Source organism: Choloepus didactylus, chromosome 9 (genome assembly GCF_015220235.1).
Source record: "Choloepus didactylus isolate mChoDid1 chromosome 9, mChoDid1.pri, whole genome shotgun sequence".
NCBI classification, from domain to species: domain Eukaryota; kingdom Metazoa; phylum Chordata; class Mammalia; order Pilosa; family Megalonychidae; genus Choloepus; species Choloepus didactylus.
Window position 1 is genome coordinate 117,764,895 of NC_051315.1, and position 15,694 is coordinate 117,780,588.

Genomic DNA, 15,694 nt, shown 5'->3' on the forward strand with positions numbered 1-15,694 from the left:
TTATGTAGGATATTCTGGCATTAGTTGTCCCAGAGGGAGAGAGAGAAATGGGGAGATAAAATGATATTTATGATCTACTTTATGCGAATTGCTTTTACACCTGAGATTTCACATACTCTCCCAAGGAAGGCATTGTCAAATCCACTTTATAGATGGGGACATTGAGACTCGGAGAAGAGACTTGCCCAAAATCACAGTCTAAGTAGGTGGTGGCTTGATCCAAACTGTGTCTGTGGGTCTCTGGGGCCTCATCTCTTTCTCTCTTGCTCTGGGGCTACCTTAGGGCAAAGCAGTTACTGGAGACTGTGCAAGTCTATGTTGGGGTATAGCTGTCTTCACTTCCATATTTCTCCTCCCTGCATCTTCCTGCCTGCAACTGTAAATAACAACTTCAAGATTTTAACAAACAGGAGTGAGCTTACTCTGGATATGCTCATCATGGGAAATGAGAGACCTAAAAATGCCATAACTAGCAGGTTCACCTTTCTGGATCTTAAAGTTACCGCTGTTGAGGCAATGCTACCAATATTCACATGAATATTTAATAGGCCATCTTTTCAAAAGCTCATGCCTTCTTTTATTTATTCAGTTTGGGTATTGCTGACCTTTTCCCCTTATGGGTCCATGCCTGGCTCTTCCTCCTGTAAGAAATTCCTATTCTAATAAAGATGCAAAAGAGATGGAGGAATACAACAGTAACTAATATTAAGGCTGATCTGGAAAGCATATCTTCCCCTTCATGTAGAGATTAAACCACATGTTATACCACATGTCCAGGGGTTCTCATAAGATAGAACTTCAAACAGAGTTAACTAAAACTAACATTAGGTTACATTTGGCTATGTTAATCAGCACCAAAATCCAAGGGAGTTGAAATGATCACTTTGATGGTTTCATGTGGACATCCAGTATAGACCTGAGCTCTATAGATAGGTGAAAACATGCCTCTGCATAAGAAGTCATAGTATATCCATCAGGATTTTATGCAACTAGATTCACAGGATTGACATAATGTCAAGGGTTTGATAAACCAAATACACGTTATAAATGAGCTGTGACTTTGATCTGACACCTGCCAAGATCACATGGCCTGCTGATAATGCATATCCTCCACACATATCGTGGCCTCAGCCTATTATGAGCTGATTGCTAAACTGTCCTGTCCAATGTGAAGTTATGAAGATGAACACATGAGCATTCTTCTAGATGTGGGTACATTAAAAATAATGGATAATACTAAAGTTTTCAAAACTGAAGCTTCTCATGCAGACCAATAATGTATTTATATTCTGTAGGTTGCAAGTGCCAAGGGGTCCACCTACCTCACCGCCCAAGCAAATGGCATGCGATATTTCCCCAATTTGCTGCAGAACTGCCGGTTGGATTTTAATAACTTTTGTGCATACTAAGGAGAAAAGTAAAAATAAAAAATATTGTTTAGACCATCATTTTACAAATTATATGTGTAGAATAATACTAAATACTCTTTCAAATGATCTTATGTTTAAACTCAGTGGAACTCGTCTTACTGGTCCACAGATTCTACCTTATAAAGAGCCAAATTGTATCCTCTTTGTGCAAACTATTGTATAACATTTTTCTTAGGTTTTAATTTGGAAAAGCCAAATGCAGAAAATGTCCTTGTTTTGGAATGTCAACTTTTTTTTTCCTGACTTCACAAACCTTAAATCTTGATGGAAAGTGTTATCAAATTCACATTCATAGTCTGTCTTGTATTTCCTTTTATTAGTTAAGGCAAAAGTCAGCAAACCTGTTCTAAAGGGTCACATATTTGATATTTTGGACTTTATGCAACTTTTCAACACTGCCATCATAGTAGGAAAGCAGCCACAAATTACATATAAATGAATGAGCGTGGCTGTATTCCAATAAAACTATATTTACAAAAACAGGTGGCAGCCAGATTTGGCCCACACACCATAATTTGCCTAACCTGGAGTTAAGGGACTCTGACAAACACATTAACAATGCCTTAGGAAAATACAGATGAAAAATAAAGTCTTTTCATATTTATTTTCTATTAAACACTAACATTTGACTATTAAAGAAAAGGTGGCAATAGAAAAGAAGAAAGTAGAAAAAATTGCCCATAGTCCTGCCAATTCAACCCACTCACAGTATTTCCTTTTCTCTTTCTTCATTTAGGTATTTTTATATTTTGATATTTAGTTACATATCTTAGATTGTTGTTCATCATAAGCATTCACTTCATTTTGCTAAGAATACTACATTCACTTGTTTTTAGACACTTAAGCTACTCCTAACTTTTCATTATTGTTAATATTTTGACCCTTGAGCTTAGAACTTAATCAAATTTAAGTTTATTTCTGCCAAAATAGTCTCCAAAGTCAGGAACTTCTGGGTCAAAAAGCTAAAACAAAAATATATACATTTAAAACTTACTATGAACATTCATTTCATTAATAAGTGAACATTTCAAGATAACATTTATCAAACTTGATAATTCATCAAAGCAGTGTTATTTCATTTATTGAAAGCAATTGAGTGTATTTATAAGAAAGATTATGCATTACCTTGTTGGAGTCTGGATTCTTAATATAAGGCTCAACACTGCTTGTGATATTTCCCATCAGAACTTTTTCAATTTTGGCCACCAAAACAATTTCAGAATGTGGATCGCTTACAGAAAAAATAGCCTATGTACACAGAAATCAGCCAATAAGCATCTAAGAAACCATATTGAAGACATTTACAAAATTCCACTTTTTTTAAAGTTCAGCTTTAAGTGGGGGGTTTATTTGGAAACTGCTCATCCTATGGGGTCTATTGGCAAGAACAGTGGAACAAGCATTTTCCATCCCATTACCAGTAAACAAAAGTCAACCTGCTTTGGAAATTTTAGCCATTCTTCTGGAAATCCCTTGACATGAGGTTCTTCTGATTGTCTTGGAGTGACAGTGTCGATGTTGCCATTTTCCAAAGCCGTGGAAGCCCCTGAGAGCATCTGCCTGACGGCAGTGTGGTTTAGATCCACATGAAAATCTGCAGAAACCTTCCTGTTGTCTCTGAGGTCAAAAAGTGCCATACTCACAAAAAAAGGTTCAATCTGCAAGAAGAAGGAAGAGCAGACAGTTTTGAAATAAAATCATTACACATGCAACATTCTCCCTGGTACATTATTTAACAAAAAGTAGATAAAATACATGCAGGAGGCAAATTTGCCTCGACTCAGCAAGGAGCAGCCAGATTCTTGTCCTCCAGGGGGAGCCCAAGATCTCGGGACTGTATTTCACTGGTTTCTTCATTCTAGTTTTCCTGCTAGTATTCTCTTCCATATGTTGGATTACATGCATGGTTTGGCCTTACAAATATTTCAAGTTATTTCCCCTACACTCAAAAAACATCTGCCTGGAAATCTTTGGCAGAGTACTGGAAGTTTCTAGACCACACTTTGAAAAATATTTCACTGGTCCAACCACTTCTCAGTTTTCTCTCGTAGCTTGACAGTATAACAATAACAGTTAATATTTGTTGGGCATTTCCTATGTACCTGCCCCTGTTCTAGGAACTTTCAATACCTTAGTGAACAAAATATGTATTAAAGCACAGCATAAAAAAAGAAAGTCAGGCTGTGAGGGACCTTATTGGCAGAGAGACCAAGAAGTTTCCCAGGAGTTGATCTCTTAGTTCAGATTTTTTTTTCACAGAGATTAACTATTTTTCCCTTTTATTATATAATTTCAAACTGACAGAAAAGTTGAAAGTACAGTGCAAAAAAACCCTCTCATACCCCCTTTACCCAATTTTCCATCTCTCTCTCTCTTACACATGCACACACACACACAAACACACATCCATTATCACTAGTCTGAAATTTCTCAGAGTAAATTCCCGGTATGTTGCCCCAACAACCCTTAAATACTCCAACGGACATTCTCCTTCTCAATCACCATGCAGCCGTCCAAGTCAGGAAAGCAACACTGGTTCACCACTGCTCTCTAATCCATGAGCCCCCCTCAACGTTGCTTACTGACTCACAGTGACTCTTTCTCCTTTTTGATTCAGAATCCCATCTGTTGAATTCAGTTGTATATCTCTTCAATCTACCCCAATCTGAATGGGTTCTCAGTCTTTCTCTGTCTTTCATGCTCTTGACAGTTTAAAAGAGTACAGGACACACTTTCTGAAGGATGACCTTCAAACTGAGTCCCTCATAATTTTCCTTATCTTTGGACTCAGGTTGTACTTTCATGGCAATAATACCCTCAACCAATGCTTGATTTTCACAGACCATTACATCAAGGAACAACAATATTAACTTTGATCTTCTAGTCATATTGGTATCTACCAGGTTTCTCTATCATAATTTATTATGGTAATTTATTAGTATACTTGGAGATCTATTCCAAGATTACACTGTTGTCCATCTACTCATCAAACTCAAGCCTGCCAGCCTTAGCCTCCACTGACAGCTCCTGCAGGAATCAACCTTCATTATGATGACTGCCAATGGTCATTTTATAGTTCCATCATTCTTTCTACATATATTAGCTGACATTCTACAAATACATTCACTTATTTGTTCAATAAGTGTAAGAATGAGCTTTCCCTCCTCCCTCATTTCTGTATTCACTTATTTATTTATACAAGTGTAGCCTCACAGATTACTATTTTATTCAATAGATGGTAATCTCTTACTATCATTATTTATAGTGATGCTCAAATTGCTCCAGACTTAGCTAAAGGAATACCCATCCAGGTGGCTCCTGTGACTTTTTGACAGGTCCCTATCATTTTTTGAACACAAGATGTTCCAGTCTCATCTTGTACTTTCTGTGCCCCATTTCTCCAAGGAGTCTTGGTTCCTTTTAGTGAGAGGGTCATTTAGAAACCCATATCTAGAGACTTACCATACTCGTTATCATTGGGATATCACTGCTTCTATGCCCTCTCAGTGCACAGAGATATGAAATATAGGTTTGTATATACATGTATACATAAACATATGCATATATATACACAATACTCAAATATATCTATAACTGCTCTTTATTTATCTGTATATGAATATTTATTTAAAACCCACAAATTCATGTTGATGCTTCCATTTCTAATCCAAACTCTCAAGTGTTCTCCCTCCTTTTTTGTATTTGTAAGTATGTTATCCAATAGTGAGAAACCTGGATGTCATTGTCATCAATCTATTCACTTATTTGTTCAATCAATTTAATTACTGGTCCAAAGTAAAGTAAACAGTCTCGCAACTGTACTGTCCATCTTTTCTAACTGCCCCCTCTGAGCCTCTCAGCACTGGGCTCCATATCCTGACAAGTCAGAGGCCGTACCACCTCTGGACCTCCGTATAGCTCTCTCCTCCCCATCACCTGGAAGAGAAGGGAAGATACAAAATAAAAAGAAAATGAGAAAGGAAGGGAAGAGAAAAAGGAAAGGGAATAATCTCCTTGTTGAGTTTTGAAGTAGGAATCAGATAAAAAAGTGGTTAGAAGGAAATTCTAGGTATGGTGAGTGGCATGTGCAAAGACATAAAGATGTCAATGAACACAGGAAAAGAGCATGAAAGTGGAGTCAGACTAGAGACAAAAAATTATTTAAGAGAGGTTTGTGGGAGAGGCTTTTGAGAAACTTTAGGGAATTACAACCAAAGGCTTGGAAATCAATTGCATGTGTGTGTGTTGGTTAACTGGAGAAAGATTGTTGCTAGGGATTTGACTAAAGGGGCGTTCTCCAGTTTGGGAATCTAGGAAAGTAAGTGGATGACAATGCCATCCTCTAATACAGGGAATAAAGATGACAAATGTGAGTTCTGGATGGGACACAGAGAGTCATCTTTGGAACATCCCAATAGCAGGTGGATGTGTGATTTTTGAGCACAGCTGAGGAAAGTGGGCAGGAGAACTGCACCTGGAGAATTTTGGAAGTGGGTTTCTGTTTAAGCCATGTGAAAAAGAGAAGAGAATTAGAATGGGATTCCGGGAAATATTAACATGCAAAGGAAAGAGATGGGGATAGGGAAAACAGCTTATAAAGGAAACTGAGGAGGGGAGAGAAATGAAAAAAAATCCAAAATGATAAATATTTAAAAATGCTACCAAGGTATCACAGAAACTGAAGGAAAAGGAAGAGTCAGGAAAGAAAGAATGGTAGACTAGAAGAAACATCAAATGCAATGCAGAGATTAATTAAGGCAAGGACTGAGATATACAATTAACAGCAGAGATCTGAAGAAGGAATATGCCTACAAAAATGTTTTTTTTTTTTATGCTACTGAATTTTGAACTGATGCCTTTCATATGGCAGTATTCTGTGGATAAGCAGGTTATATAAAAAGATCACATTAAGTCCCAGTTCATCATTGCACAATGTCACACATGCTGTGGATTTGATGAAGACTTAACGGGTCCTCAAGCCCTTTGAAGTGTAGTAATGGTAGCTTATAATAGGAGTATTAGTTCAATTCTTTAATATCAGCAACACTTGCAAGCTCACTTACAGTTAGAAATATAATTCCACATATGATGTGATATTCATATACTGAAATTCAATAAATTATTAAAAACAATAAAGCAATTGCAAAGCAACATTTTTATAACTTACCAATTTAATTTAATTTAGAAAAAAATGCTGATTTGTTTTAGCAATAGTCTGCCAAGAACTGAAAAATGCAAAAACTACATGAAAATAACTCAGGTTGGAACTCAAAACACATTTCAAGTTAAAAGGTAAAATCCTTATTATTTTTCCTGAATTGTTGCATTTTGATTTTTCATTTTATTTAGTGAATGGAAATAAATTACCTACTTTGATATTCCATCAGAAATTTAAGCTCATATGGTGATTCATTTATTTCTTCCAATGCATCTTTTCAACTTAAATGCCAAATCTTCCTTTTTGAGTAACTGGGTTTTCAATAAGGATTTAGTGAATAAAGTACCTTCAAAGCCTAACAAATTAAGTCATGTTTTCTTATGTTTAGATTCTGTATTCTTTTTTAAAAAATTCAAGAATATGAAATTTTAAATTAGCTTTGCTGTGAAGCAGCTTTATTAGTTCAGATTTTTGGAATCAATGTTCATTTTCAAGGAAATATTTTATACTAAAAACCAGTAACTTGAATTTAGTTTTCAATTTATGCACTAAAAAATTACATGCTGTCAAATATTGTTCCCTCACCATAAGAACGCTCTTTCAGAGAGTCTTTTTAGAAGCTCATTCGTTAAATGCAGTAGATGGCTCTTCAGCAACTTGGAGAAATATTTCAATTAAAATAAAAAACATGCTATTTGAATTAAAAGCAATGAGTTAAAAAATGTTTGCATTAAAAGCATTGTTGAATAAATCAATAATGAGTTTTTAAAGACAATGCCATTAAGTAACAAACTCTCATTGAATTAAGATAAGGCTGTTTTAATAGTTATTACCTTTGTTTAGCGAAGTTGTAGGTTTAGAAAAATTCATACAGAAAATACAGATTTCCCATATATTTGCCCCCATTATTAACATTTTATATTAGTGTGGTAATTTGATTACAGTTGGTGAGAGAATATTATTTCAGTAGTTAATAGTAAACTATAGTTCATAGCATACATTAGGGTTTACTGTTTGTGTTGTACAGTTCTATAGTTGATTTTTTATTCTAGCGACATTTATTCCACCTAAAATTTTCCCTTTTAACCATATTCAGGAATTTAACTCAGTGGTGTTAATTTTATTTCCAACACCACCATTCATTATCAAAACTGTAAACACAAATTATTTTTTTAAAAGTAATTCCATAGTTTTTCTTTATATTGCATATCAACTGTGAAAGAAATTAATAACAATGCAGACATCCCAAATACTCTAGATCAACTTAATCCCATGACAGTTCTAAGAGACCCGCGAGTGAAATCTAAACCTGCTCTCTGTTGGGACATGTCCTCTCTCCTGGAGAGTCTGGCCCAAGTACAAACATTTAGCTTCTAAATATGGGCCTTCCTTAGCACAAAGAAAGAGATCCATGTGGAAGAGGTCATATGTCCCTGGCATGCAAAAAAAGCCCATTGTCTTTGAGTTTCAGTTTCCAAATTTCACATTTAAGGATATCCAGGGTCAAAAAAGGCATCTATTTTTATTTAATGAATCTATTAAGTGACCTTAGTATTTGGGTTAAATTTTCCTATTTCCAAACAGTTTCAAGAATCAAGCTTCTACTGTTTTTCATGCCTGTATTCTTCCTTCTAACACTTTTACTCCATAGAAATTGCTCTTGCTATTGTCACTGATGGCCTCCATCTTATCATATCTACTGGACACCTCTTGGGCTTCATGTTTCTCAGATGCTCAGCACTGATCCACACAGAAGGCCCTTTCTTTTTTAGCCCGCATGACCCACACTCTACCTTACAGGCCATCATTCCTTCTCAGTCTTTTTTGATCATTTCTCCTTTTATTCATCCTTTAAAGGTTTGGCTCCTGGCTCCTTCTCTGTTTACATAGAGATTCCTTAATGCCTCCATCCAGGATCCCTCCCTTCAGCTCCAAACTTGTATTTGAATCTTTCCCACGAGCAGCTCTATTTGTACGTGTAACAGGTCTACAAAGCTTAATATGTCCAGAATGGAAATCTTGACCCTATCCTCCAAGTCTTGTCATCTTAGCAAATGGTGCCACCACATGTAGAAATGTTCAAAGTGAAACCCAGGGACTCATTCTTGAGATTTCCCCTTCCCTTCTCCTGCATACCCATTGCATCATAAAAGCCCATCAATTCAATTTGCAAAACATAAGTCAAATCCATCCACTTCTCTCCATCTTCCTTGCCAGCCCTAGTGCGATTCATGCAGTGAACCGTGATAGTAGCCTCCTAACTAGTCTCCCTGGGCCCCTCTTACCTTCTTCAAATCCATTTTCCAATGAGATCTTTTAAAAAAAAAAAAATGGCATCAGCCCATGCCATTTTAAAGTGCTTAAAACCCTGAATGGTCTCCACTCACAGGACTGCCAATGAAATACAAATCACACCTCTGGGAATCTCTGAACCATTAGGTTGATTCATGGAAAGAATCATAGGACACAATCCCTCCAATGCTTTTTCTTTAAGTTAAAAAGAAAATTTTAGGGAGGTATATTGACAATTCCACATCAGAATATGTGTGCTTTTTGTAATGTGGAAATATACTGGTACACCTGATGCTACGAACGCACTGCCTAGAATTAGCAGGAACTGAAAAGCTTTAGATGAGGGTGGTGGTGTGACATTGCCTGATTGCTATATGATGTAACAGAAGAGAAACTTACATTCGTTATTGGATCATTTTCATTTTCTGTAACACATCCCTGAAGATTTAAGTTGAGAGCTTTACAAATGATCATGATTCTCTTGGCAGCCTTTTCTTCAAATGGTTTGATCACAAACTCGGGTTCTAAAAGATCCTTCTTCTGAGGTTTCAAGGTCTAAGAAATATTTGAAAGTTTTAGTGACCACCCATCCATCATAAAAAAAGATATTCTAAATTATAAAACACAATCGTATGGATCGAGTTCATAACCATTGTGAAAGAATTCTGACTTACATCTATATCTGGATCCAGTGAGAACAGATTTAGCCTCTCCATGTTTCGAGTCATTTTGACAGTTTCTTCAGTTTCTGTGAGGTACTACAGAGAAAACTGTGTTAGTCTTTGGACTCTAAACATCCAGATTAACTATGAGTCCTGTCTCCATCCCCTTGGCCAAGAAGCACCCACTTAGCATCATCACTGTCTTAACATCATCCATTGACACCTGGAAAATCTTGTAAAAACATGCTCTTATTTCCAAGTGTTGCGAACACATTAAGTAAAACACATAAGTTAATGGAAAGTTCTGAATGTTCTCCATCTACATCTTAAAAAAAGCATTGTCATCTTTTCTGTGAAAGTAACAGCTACTAATTATTCAAACTTATTTGCATAGTAAAATGTCAAGTTCATTACTTTTGCGAAGTCTGGGTGTAGGCTGTTGTCTGAAGAATCTGTTTCCTCTGGTGTGCTTTCACAAATTACAGAATTATCCAGCGAGTCTTGAAAAAATACACCAACACAAGTTATTAAATAATACTCCTGAGGCACACATTTTCCTAGCCTGTGACATATCAAAACTAGGTTAGGCCCAAGAGCTCGGATGGACATTGGTGAGTTACGCTTTCATTTTGTCTGACTCCAGTATTCCATATTGTTAGGAGATCTGGGCCTGGAAATCAGATCTCCTGATGATCATTTTGGGGCTTTTTCCCTAATACCATCCTCTGCCCAAAAGAACTTCGGACCCTTACAATACTATATTTACACTTGGGGTTGTCTTGACTTACTTCATCAATGCATACTAAATTTTTCTTAAATATGTATATATTTTCAGGAATTGTGGTTCTCAGGCCATCAATTTAAAGTCCACATTCTTCCTCCAGTCACTAATTCTCTCTTAGATACTGTAAAATTAACATTCAACTTGATGATTATTAAGTAAGTTATAAATGTAAAACACCTACTGTGGTATTAGTAGTTGTACTAAAATAAACAATAGATTTATTTTTTTATTATTCCATGACTCTTTTTATAGCATAATAGCATATGATACTGAGACTACAAGAATTTAAAGAATCTGTAGTTTGTAAAGGACCAAGTCTGTTGAAAATGTTTTAAAGCAGTTTTTTTTTTTTTTTTAGGGGGTGTGTGAATGACTTTGCTCATGGTGAAACTGCCTTCCATATAGCTACAGACTTGTTTTTCTAACCTTTTCCTTACCCTTCTTTTCTTCTCTCTTATTGTCTTCTCATTGCCTAGAATGAATTAGAATCTTACAAAGGAACTAGGCTAGGCAGAAGGGAAATATTTAATCTTACAAATATTGCTACTGTCACACACAATCTTTGGGACTTCTACATATAAACTGGTCTTGATATGGTCAAAAAGTACAAATGAAGATGTCTCTTAACTATAAAGGAGTGATGCCTATTTGACTTTACAGACTATAAGTTCTATTGATTAAATTTAATGAAATGCCACAGAACACAAAACACTCCTTAACAGGTTAACATTCCACCAGACATGGGATATATATATATTTTTTTAATTCATGGGTACATTTTTGATGTTGCTGACAAATGATACCCAACCTCGTTTGTGGGGTGACAGCCTCAAATCACTGACCGTCAACACATACCTGTGTGTGGTAATCCTCACTGACGAGTAAAAGTAAAGTGTTAGGGGTGACTTCTTGGAGCAAATACCTCAGGGATGGTAAGCTAGACTTGAGAGTGACCACAGTTATTAGTGGCTTAAATGAAGTAAAACGCAGAGCCCACACTCGGCAAAGAGAAAGAGGTGGGCGCCTGTGCTCTCACCCAGCCTGAGGTCGGTGAGCTCTGCGCTCCTCCTGCCCTGGAGGCCCCCCTCAGGACTGATCTGCAGGATGCGGTTCAGGGTGTGGATCCATCCATCCATGTCTGACTCTGTTTCGGCTGCCAGCACAAAATAAGTCAGGTCATTCATTTTCAACTCAAAGGCATATTTTCTTAGTCTGTTATTCTGTGGTATAAAAAACAAACAAAACCAAAACAATGTTTGAATCATTTGCCTGTGGAATGCCAGATGACAAGTCTTAGAGAGCGACTTTGGTAACACAGGTAACATAAAGAGACCTTCCAAAACAGGACAAAATTGCACGTGAGTATGAATTGTTTTGCTTGGTTTCTTGCAAAGCTTTTTTTTTTTGTCCTAAGAGATATTTGATTCTGATTTTTGTTGGTTTGATAGGCATGTTGACTCAAAAAATGTCCTTTTCATGCATGTATGAGGGCATACTGAACTTCAAATAGTTGCTTTTAATTGCTGCCTTCACTTTCTTTCCTTAAGTACTTTCTGTGATTCACTCTGTTTGAGCAACACTTGCCAAGATCACTAAGAACCTCTGTTACCATACTATTTAAGGGACGTTTCTGTCTTCTTATCTTACTTGATTTTTCAGCAGAATTAACATAGTGGCCACTTCCTGCTTCTTGAAACCCATCTTTCTCTGGTTTCCATGACCACACTCTATTCTGGTTTTCCTTCCACCTCAGCAGCCACCCCTTCAACCTCCTTTATTGGCTCTTCCTTCTCTTCTTGCTTTCTAATTGCAACCCTCTGCCCTAGACCTCGTTCTCTCCTTCAGGGGATATCATCCATTCCACTGGCTTTAGATAACATCCATATCTAATGACACCCAATTCTCTGGCTCTGGCTTCTCCACCAACCTCCAGACATGCCGTCTTGTATATGCTCCACTTACACATGCAGGGAGCATGATGCCTGCCCCTCAGGTACTTGGGTGACTTCTATTCTCTCTTCAGATCTCAACCAGTGTGTCACTGCCTCAGGAAATCCTTTCCTGATCTCTCAGTCTAGGATAAGGTTCTTTGTCACAGGTGCTCACAGGTGTATACACCTGTCCTCCAAGGCATTTATGAAAGTTGGAATTATAATCTTATAATTTTGTTTGTTCCTTTTGACAAATATACATCTCCCCCAAGGCTGCCTGCTGGAGGGCAGGCTCAGTTTTTCTCACCACTGTATCGGGCCAATGCATAAGAGTGAGAGTTCAACAGCTGTGCCTGGCTCACACAGTAAGATTTTATGAATGGAACAGAGTACTTCTGATTCTTAGGGAACTGAGATTCTGGAAGGGAAGAGGTGAATGAATGAATGATTGAAGGAATCAAAAAACAAGCAGCTGAAAAACAAAGATCCTCTGCTATGCAGAGAAGTGAAATGGACTAATATGATGAACAGTTCCGTTAGATTGGGTGGTCAAAGAAGGCCTTTCACAGAAAGAGACATCTAAACCAAAATCTGAATGCTAAGAAGGCATGAGCCAGTTGAAGATTGAGGAAGCACAGTTAAAATTCAAGGAACATAAAAGCAAATTCTTACAGGAAATTTATATATTCCTGCCATAAGCTTAGAAATGTAAATTCAAAATGAAAACCTTCCCTCAGTGATATGAACCAGTGTTGGGTATCCTGGGGTGGGTGTGAGAATTACTGAAGTTACCTGATCTTTAATTCTCTCAAAAGTGATTCTGATGTACATTATCAAATTTTACCTACACTGTTTTAAAGTCTTTAGAGCACCCACACTTGTAATAAAGCAAAGTCTAACACTCAGGATAACTCTGCTAAGTAAACTACAATAGAAAAAGAGCCATAGAATGAGAATGTCGTAATAGTGTGGAGTGTGGCTAAATATCAATTCTGAAATTCTACTTTAGGACAGGATTGCTATTTCTTGTTGGCAAAAAAAAAAAAAAAGATTTTAATATCCTCCTGGCATTGTCCTCTTTGTTTGGGATGCTCGCAGACTGTCCCAAGAGAGCTCATTCCTTTCAACTTCCACAACAGCATGATGACTACTACTACTAAGACACTTACTAAACACTTACCCCATCCATACACCAGGCACTGTGCTGGACAGTCCACAGTTATTACTTTATTTAAATCCCTTAACAAACCTGATACATCAAGTTATTATCCCCTTTAACAAATGGAAATACCAAATCTTGGAGAGAATATTTAAAACATGCTTGGGATTACATGGCTAGCAAGTAGTTTGGTACTTCAACACTTGTGCTCTTGATCCCACCCTGTGAGATGACTTGGGCACTGCAGAGCCAGGCATATGGAAGATGCTCAGCAAGTTCTGTTCTCCTCCATTTTTGGTCCCTTTCTTGTACCTCCCTGGCACAAGCACACACCAAACAGATAGCCAAGAAGGGGGGAACCATGGTTTCTCCAAATGCATGAGAACAGAGAATGGGCAACACACTGAACCCCGAGCAAAAGTCAAAATCAGGGATTGAAGGAGAAAGATGAATTAGCTAAACAGCTAACCAGTATTCACTGTAGAACTTCCAGCTCAAATCACTTTCTAGACTCCACCAATGGTGAGCTCTTTGCTTCTGTCCATACCAGAATATTGTCAAGTATTATTTATTTCTTTGCATTATAACAACTCACTCACAGGCCCGGTTCTTTCATTAGTCCAAGAGCTCTGTAAGGGCAGACACGATCTTTTTATCCTTGTTGCTTAAGGGAAGTGATATTATGTATTCATAAAACAAGTATCTATCTTGTTCCTCCTTTAGGCCAGACAAAAAATGATATAGTCCTTGCCCCGTGGAGCTTGCACCCTAGTAAGGGAGATGGGCATTAATCAATTACTCACACAAAGGTGACTTTGGAAAATAAACATACTTAAAATTTGTATAAATATTTTGAAGTAGAACTATGAGGCACTGTGATCATCCTCTGGGATGATTTGAACTGGTAAAAGGTCAGAGTTGCATTGAAAGAAGGTCATTCTGGCTGCAGTGCAAACAGAGTAGGAGGTAGCCAGAAAGGCAGTGGCCCGGAACTTTGTGTACAAAGCAAATATTTAGGCAGCTTGGGTAAGAACGCAAATTCTTGGATGTCATGCCTTCCCAGGAGGAGCAGGGTGGGATCCCCTGCACTCACCCTTACAGCCCCATAAAACTGTCTGTATCTGCACAGATAGAGGCTCTGGCGGCAAAGACAAGATGGCTACAGAACAGACAAAGTTTCCTATTAAACTACCATTTCCTCCAGCAGATAACAGGAACAGGAATAGGCACTTTGAAAAGAATTAGAAATGCCCAGAATTCAGGGCATAGCTTTGGGTAGGGTATTATTAGGTAACCAAATACAGCAAAATGCAAGCAAATCTCAGAGCTGCTGTAACAGACAAATGAAAGAATCTGCTTGACTAACGTGATGCTGTAAATCATGTGGACAGGGAGATGCAAAGCTGTGCAAAATATTTACATTGGGTCCAAATAAAAAAATAGACTGAGATGCAATCTGCTTTCAAACACAGATAATAACAACTACTACAAATCATTACAGAATAAAAGCAAAAGGTTGATTTTCTAAACTGCATTCTGTACTTCAAACAAACTGAATATGGTTGCCAACATCAGTAATATTAAAAATATTTCTTAAAAAATTTAGCAAAGTATAACTAGCCATTGCTTCTCAAAAAGTCCTTGCTTTTCCATTTTTAAATGGAATAAACATTTTATTTGCAATTTATTGGATTGTCTTTTTCTATTTTGAGATAAATAGAACATCTTGCAATGTAGAGAACCTTCTACAGGGGAAGATTACCATACCTGAGTGGTTTTCTACCTCTCTCTTTGTAATCTTAATGCTAATGGCACACAGAACAGCAAAAAAGAAAGGATAAAAATAGAAAATCAATAAGATATTTTAATAATCTTGAAATGTAGTTGTTAAATCATTAAAATGAGAATCAAGAAGTAATCTTAATCTCCTTTTTACTTCCAATTCTCCTCTATTTCCCTCAAATCAGTGTCCTTCGTGGCCAAGACAACTTTGCTCATTCCAGCTACACAGCTCAAGAGATGCTCAAGAGCTTCTTATAGTGAAAACAGGTCAATTTAGGCAACTAAGGTGTGTGCCCAGCAATATGTTCCATATTCTTTGAAGAAGAAAGAAATTACATATTAAACTGTATCTCTGAGAACTTTATAGATAACAAAAGCCTATAATGATGCTTCCTAAAAAAAATGTAGACTCATTTGCTGGAGCAGGTTTTGCAGTCTAAGTAGAGAAGAAAACATTTAAGTTTTTCAGCTCAATGTCTATAAAATGCAGCTATTG

At 37.1% G+C, this 15,694-nt stretch overlaps 1 protein-coding gene across 11 annotated transcripts in view; it reads right to left on the bottom strand.

Annotated features, from left to right (window-relative positions):
• Nucleotides 1–15,694, bottom strand: part of DOCK10 (dedicator of cytokinesis 10) — a 206,410-nt gene that overhangs the window by 83,510 nt on the left and 107,206 nt on the right. For 10 of the 11 annotated variants that reach the window (XM_037849753.1, XM_037849757.1, XM_037849756.1 and 7 more), the window contains exons 8-14: nt 11,363–11,546; nt 9,957–10,042; nt 9,555–9,638; nt 9,280–9,435; nt 2,867–3,088; nt 2,556–2,678; nt 1,323–1,405 (exon numbers count right to left, since the gene is read on the bottom strand). In XM_037849753.1, coding sequence (XP_037705681.1) covers nt 1,323–1,405; nt 2,556–2,678; nt 2,867–3,088; nt 9,280–9,435; nt 9,555–9,638; nt 9,957–10,042; nt 11,363–11,546 — 938 coding nt within the window. The remainder of the gene's footprint in view (nt 1–1,322; nt 1,406–2,555; nt 2,679–2,866; nt 3,089–9,279; nt 9,436–9,554; nt 9,639–9,956; nt 10,043–11,362; nt 11,547–15,694) is intronic. The other variant, XM_037849759.1, reaches the window with a different exon arrangement.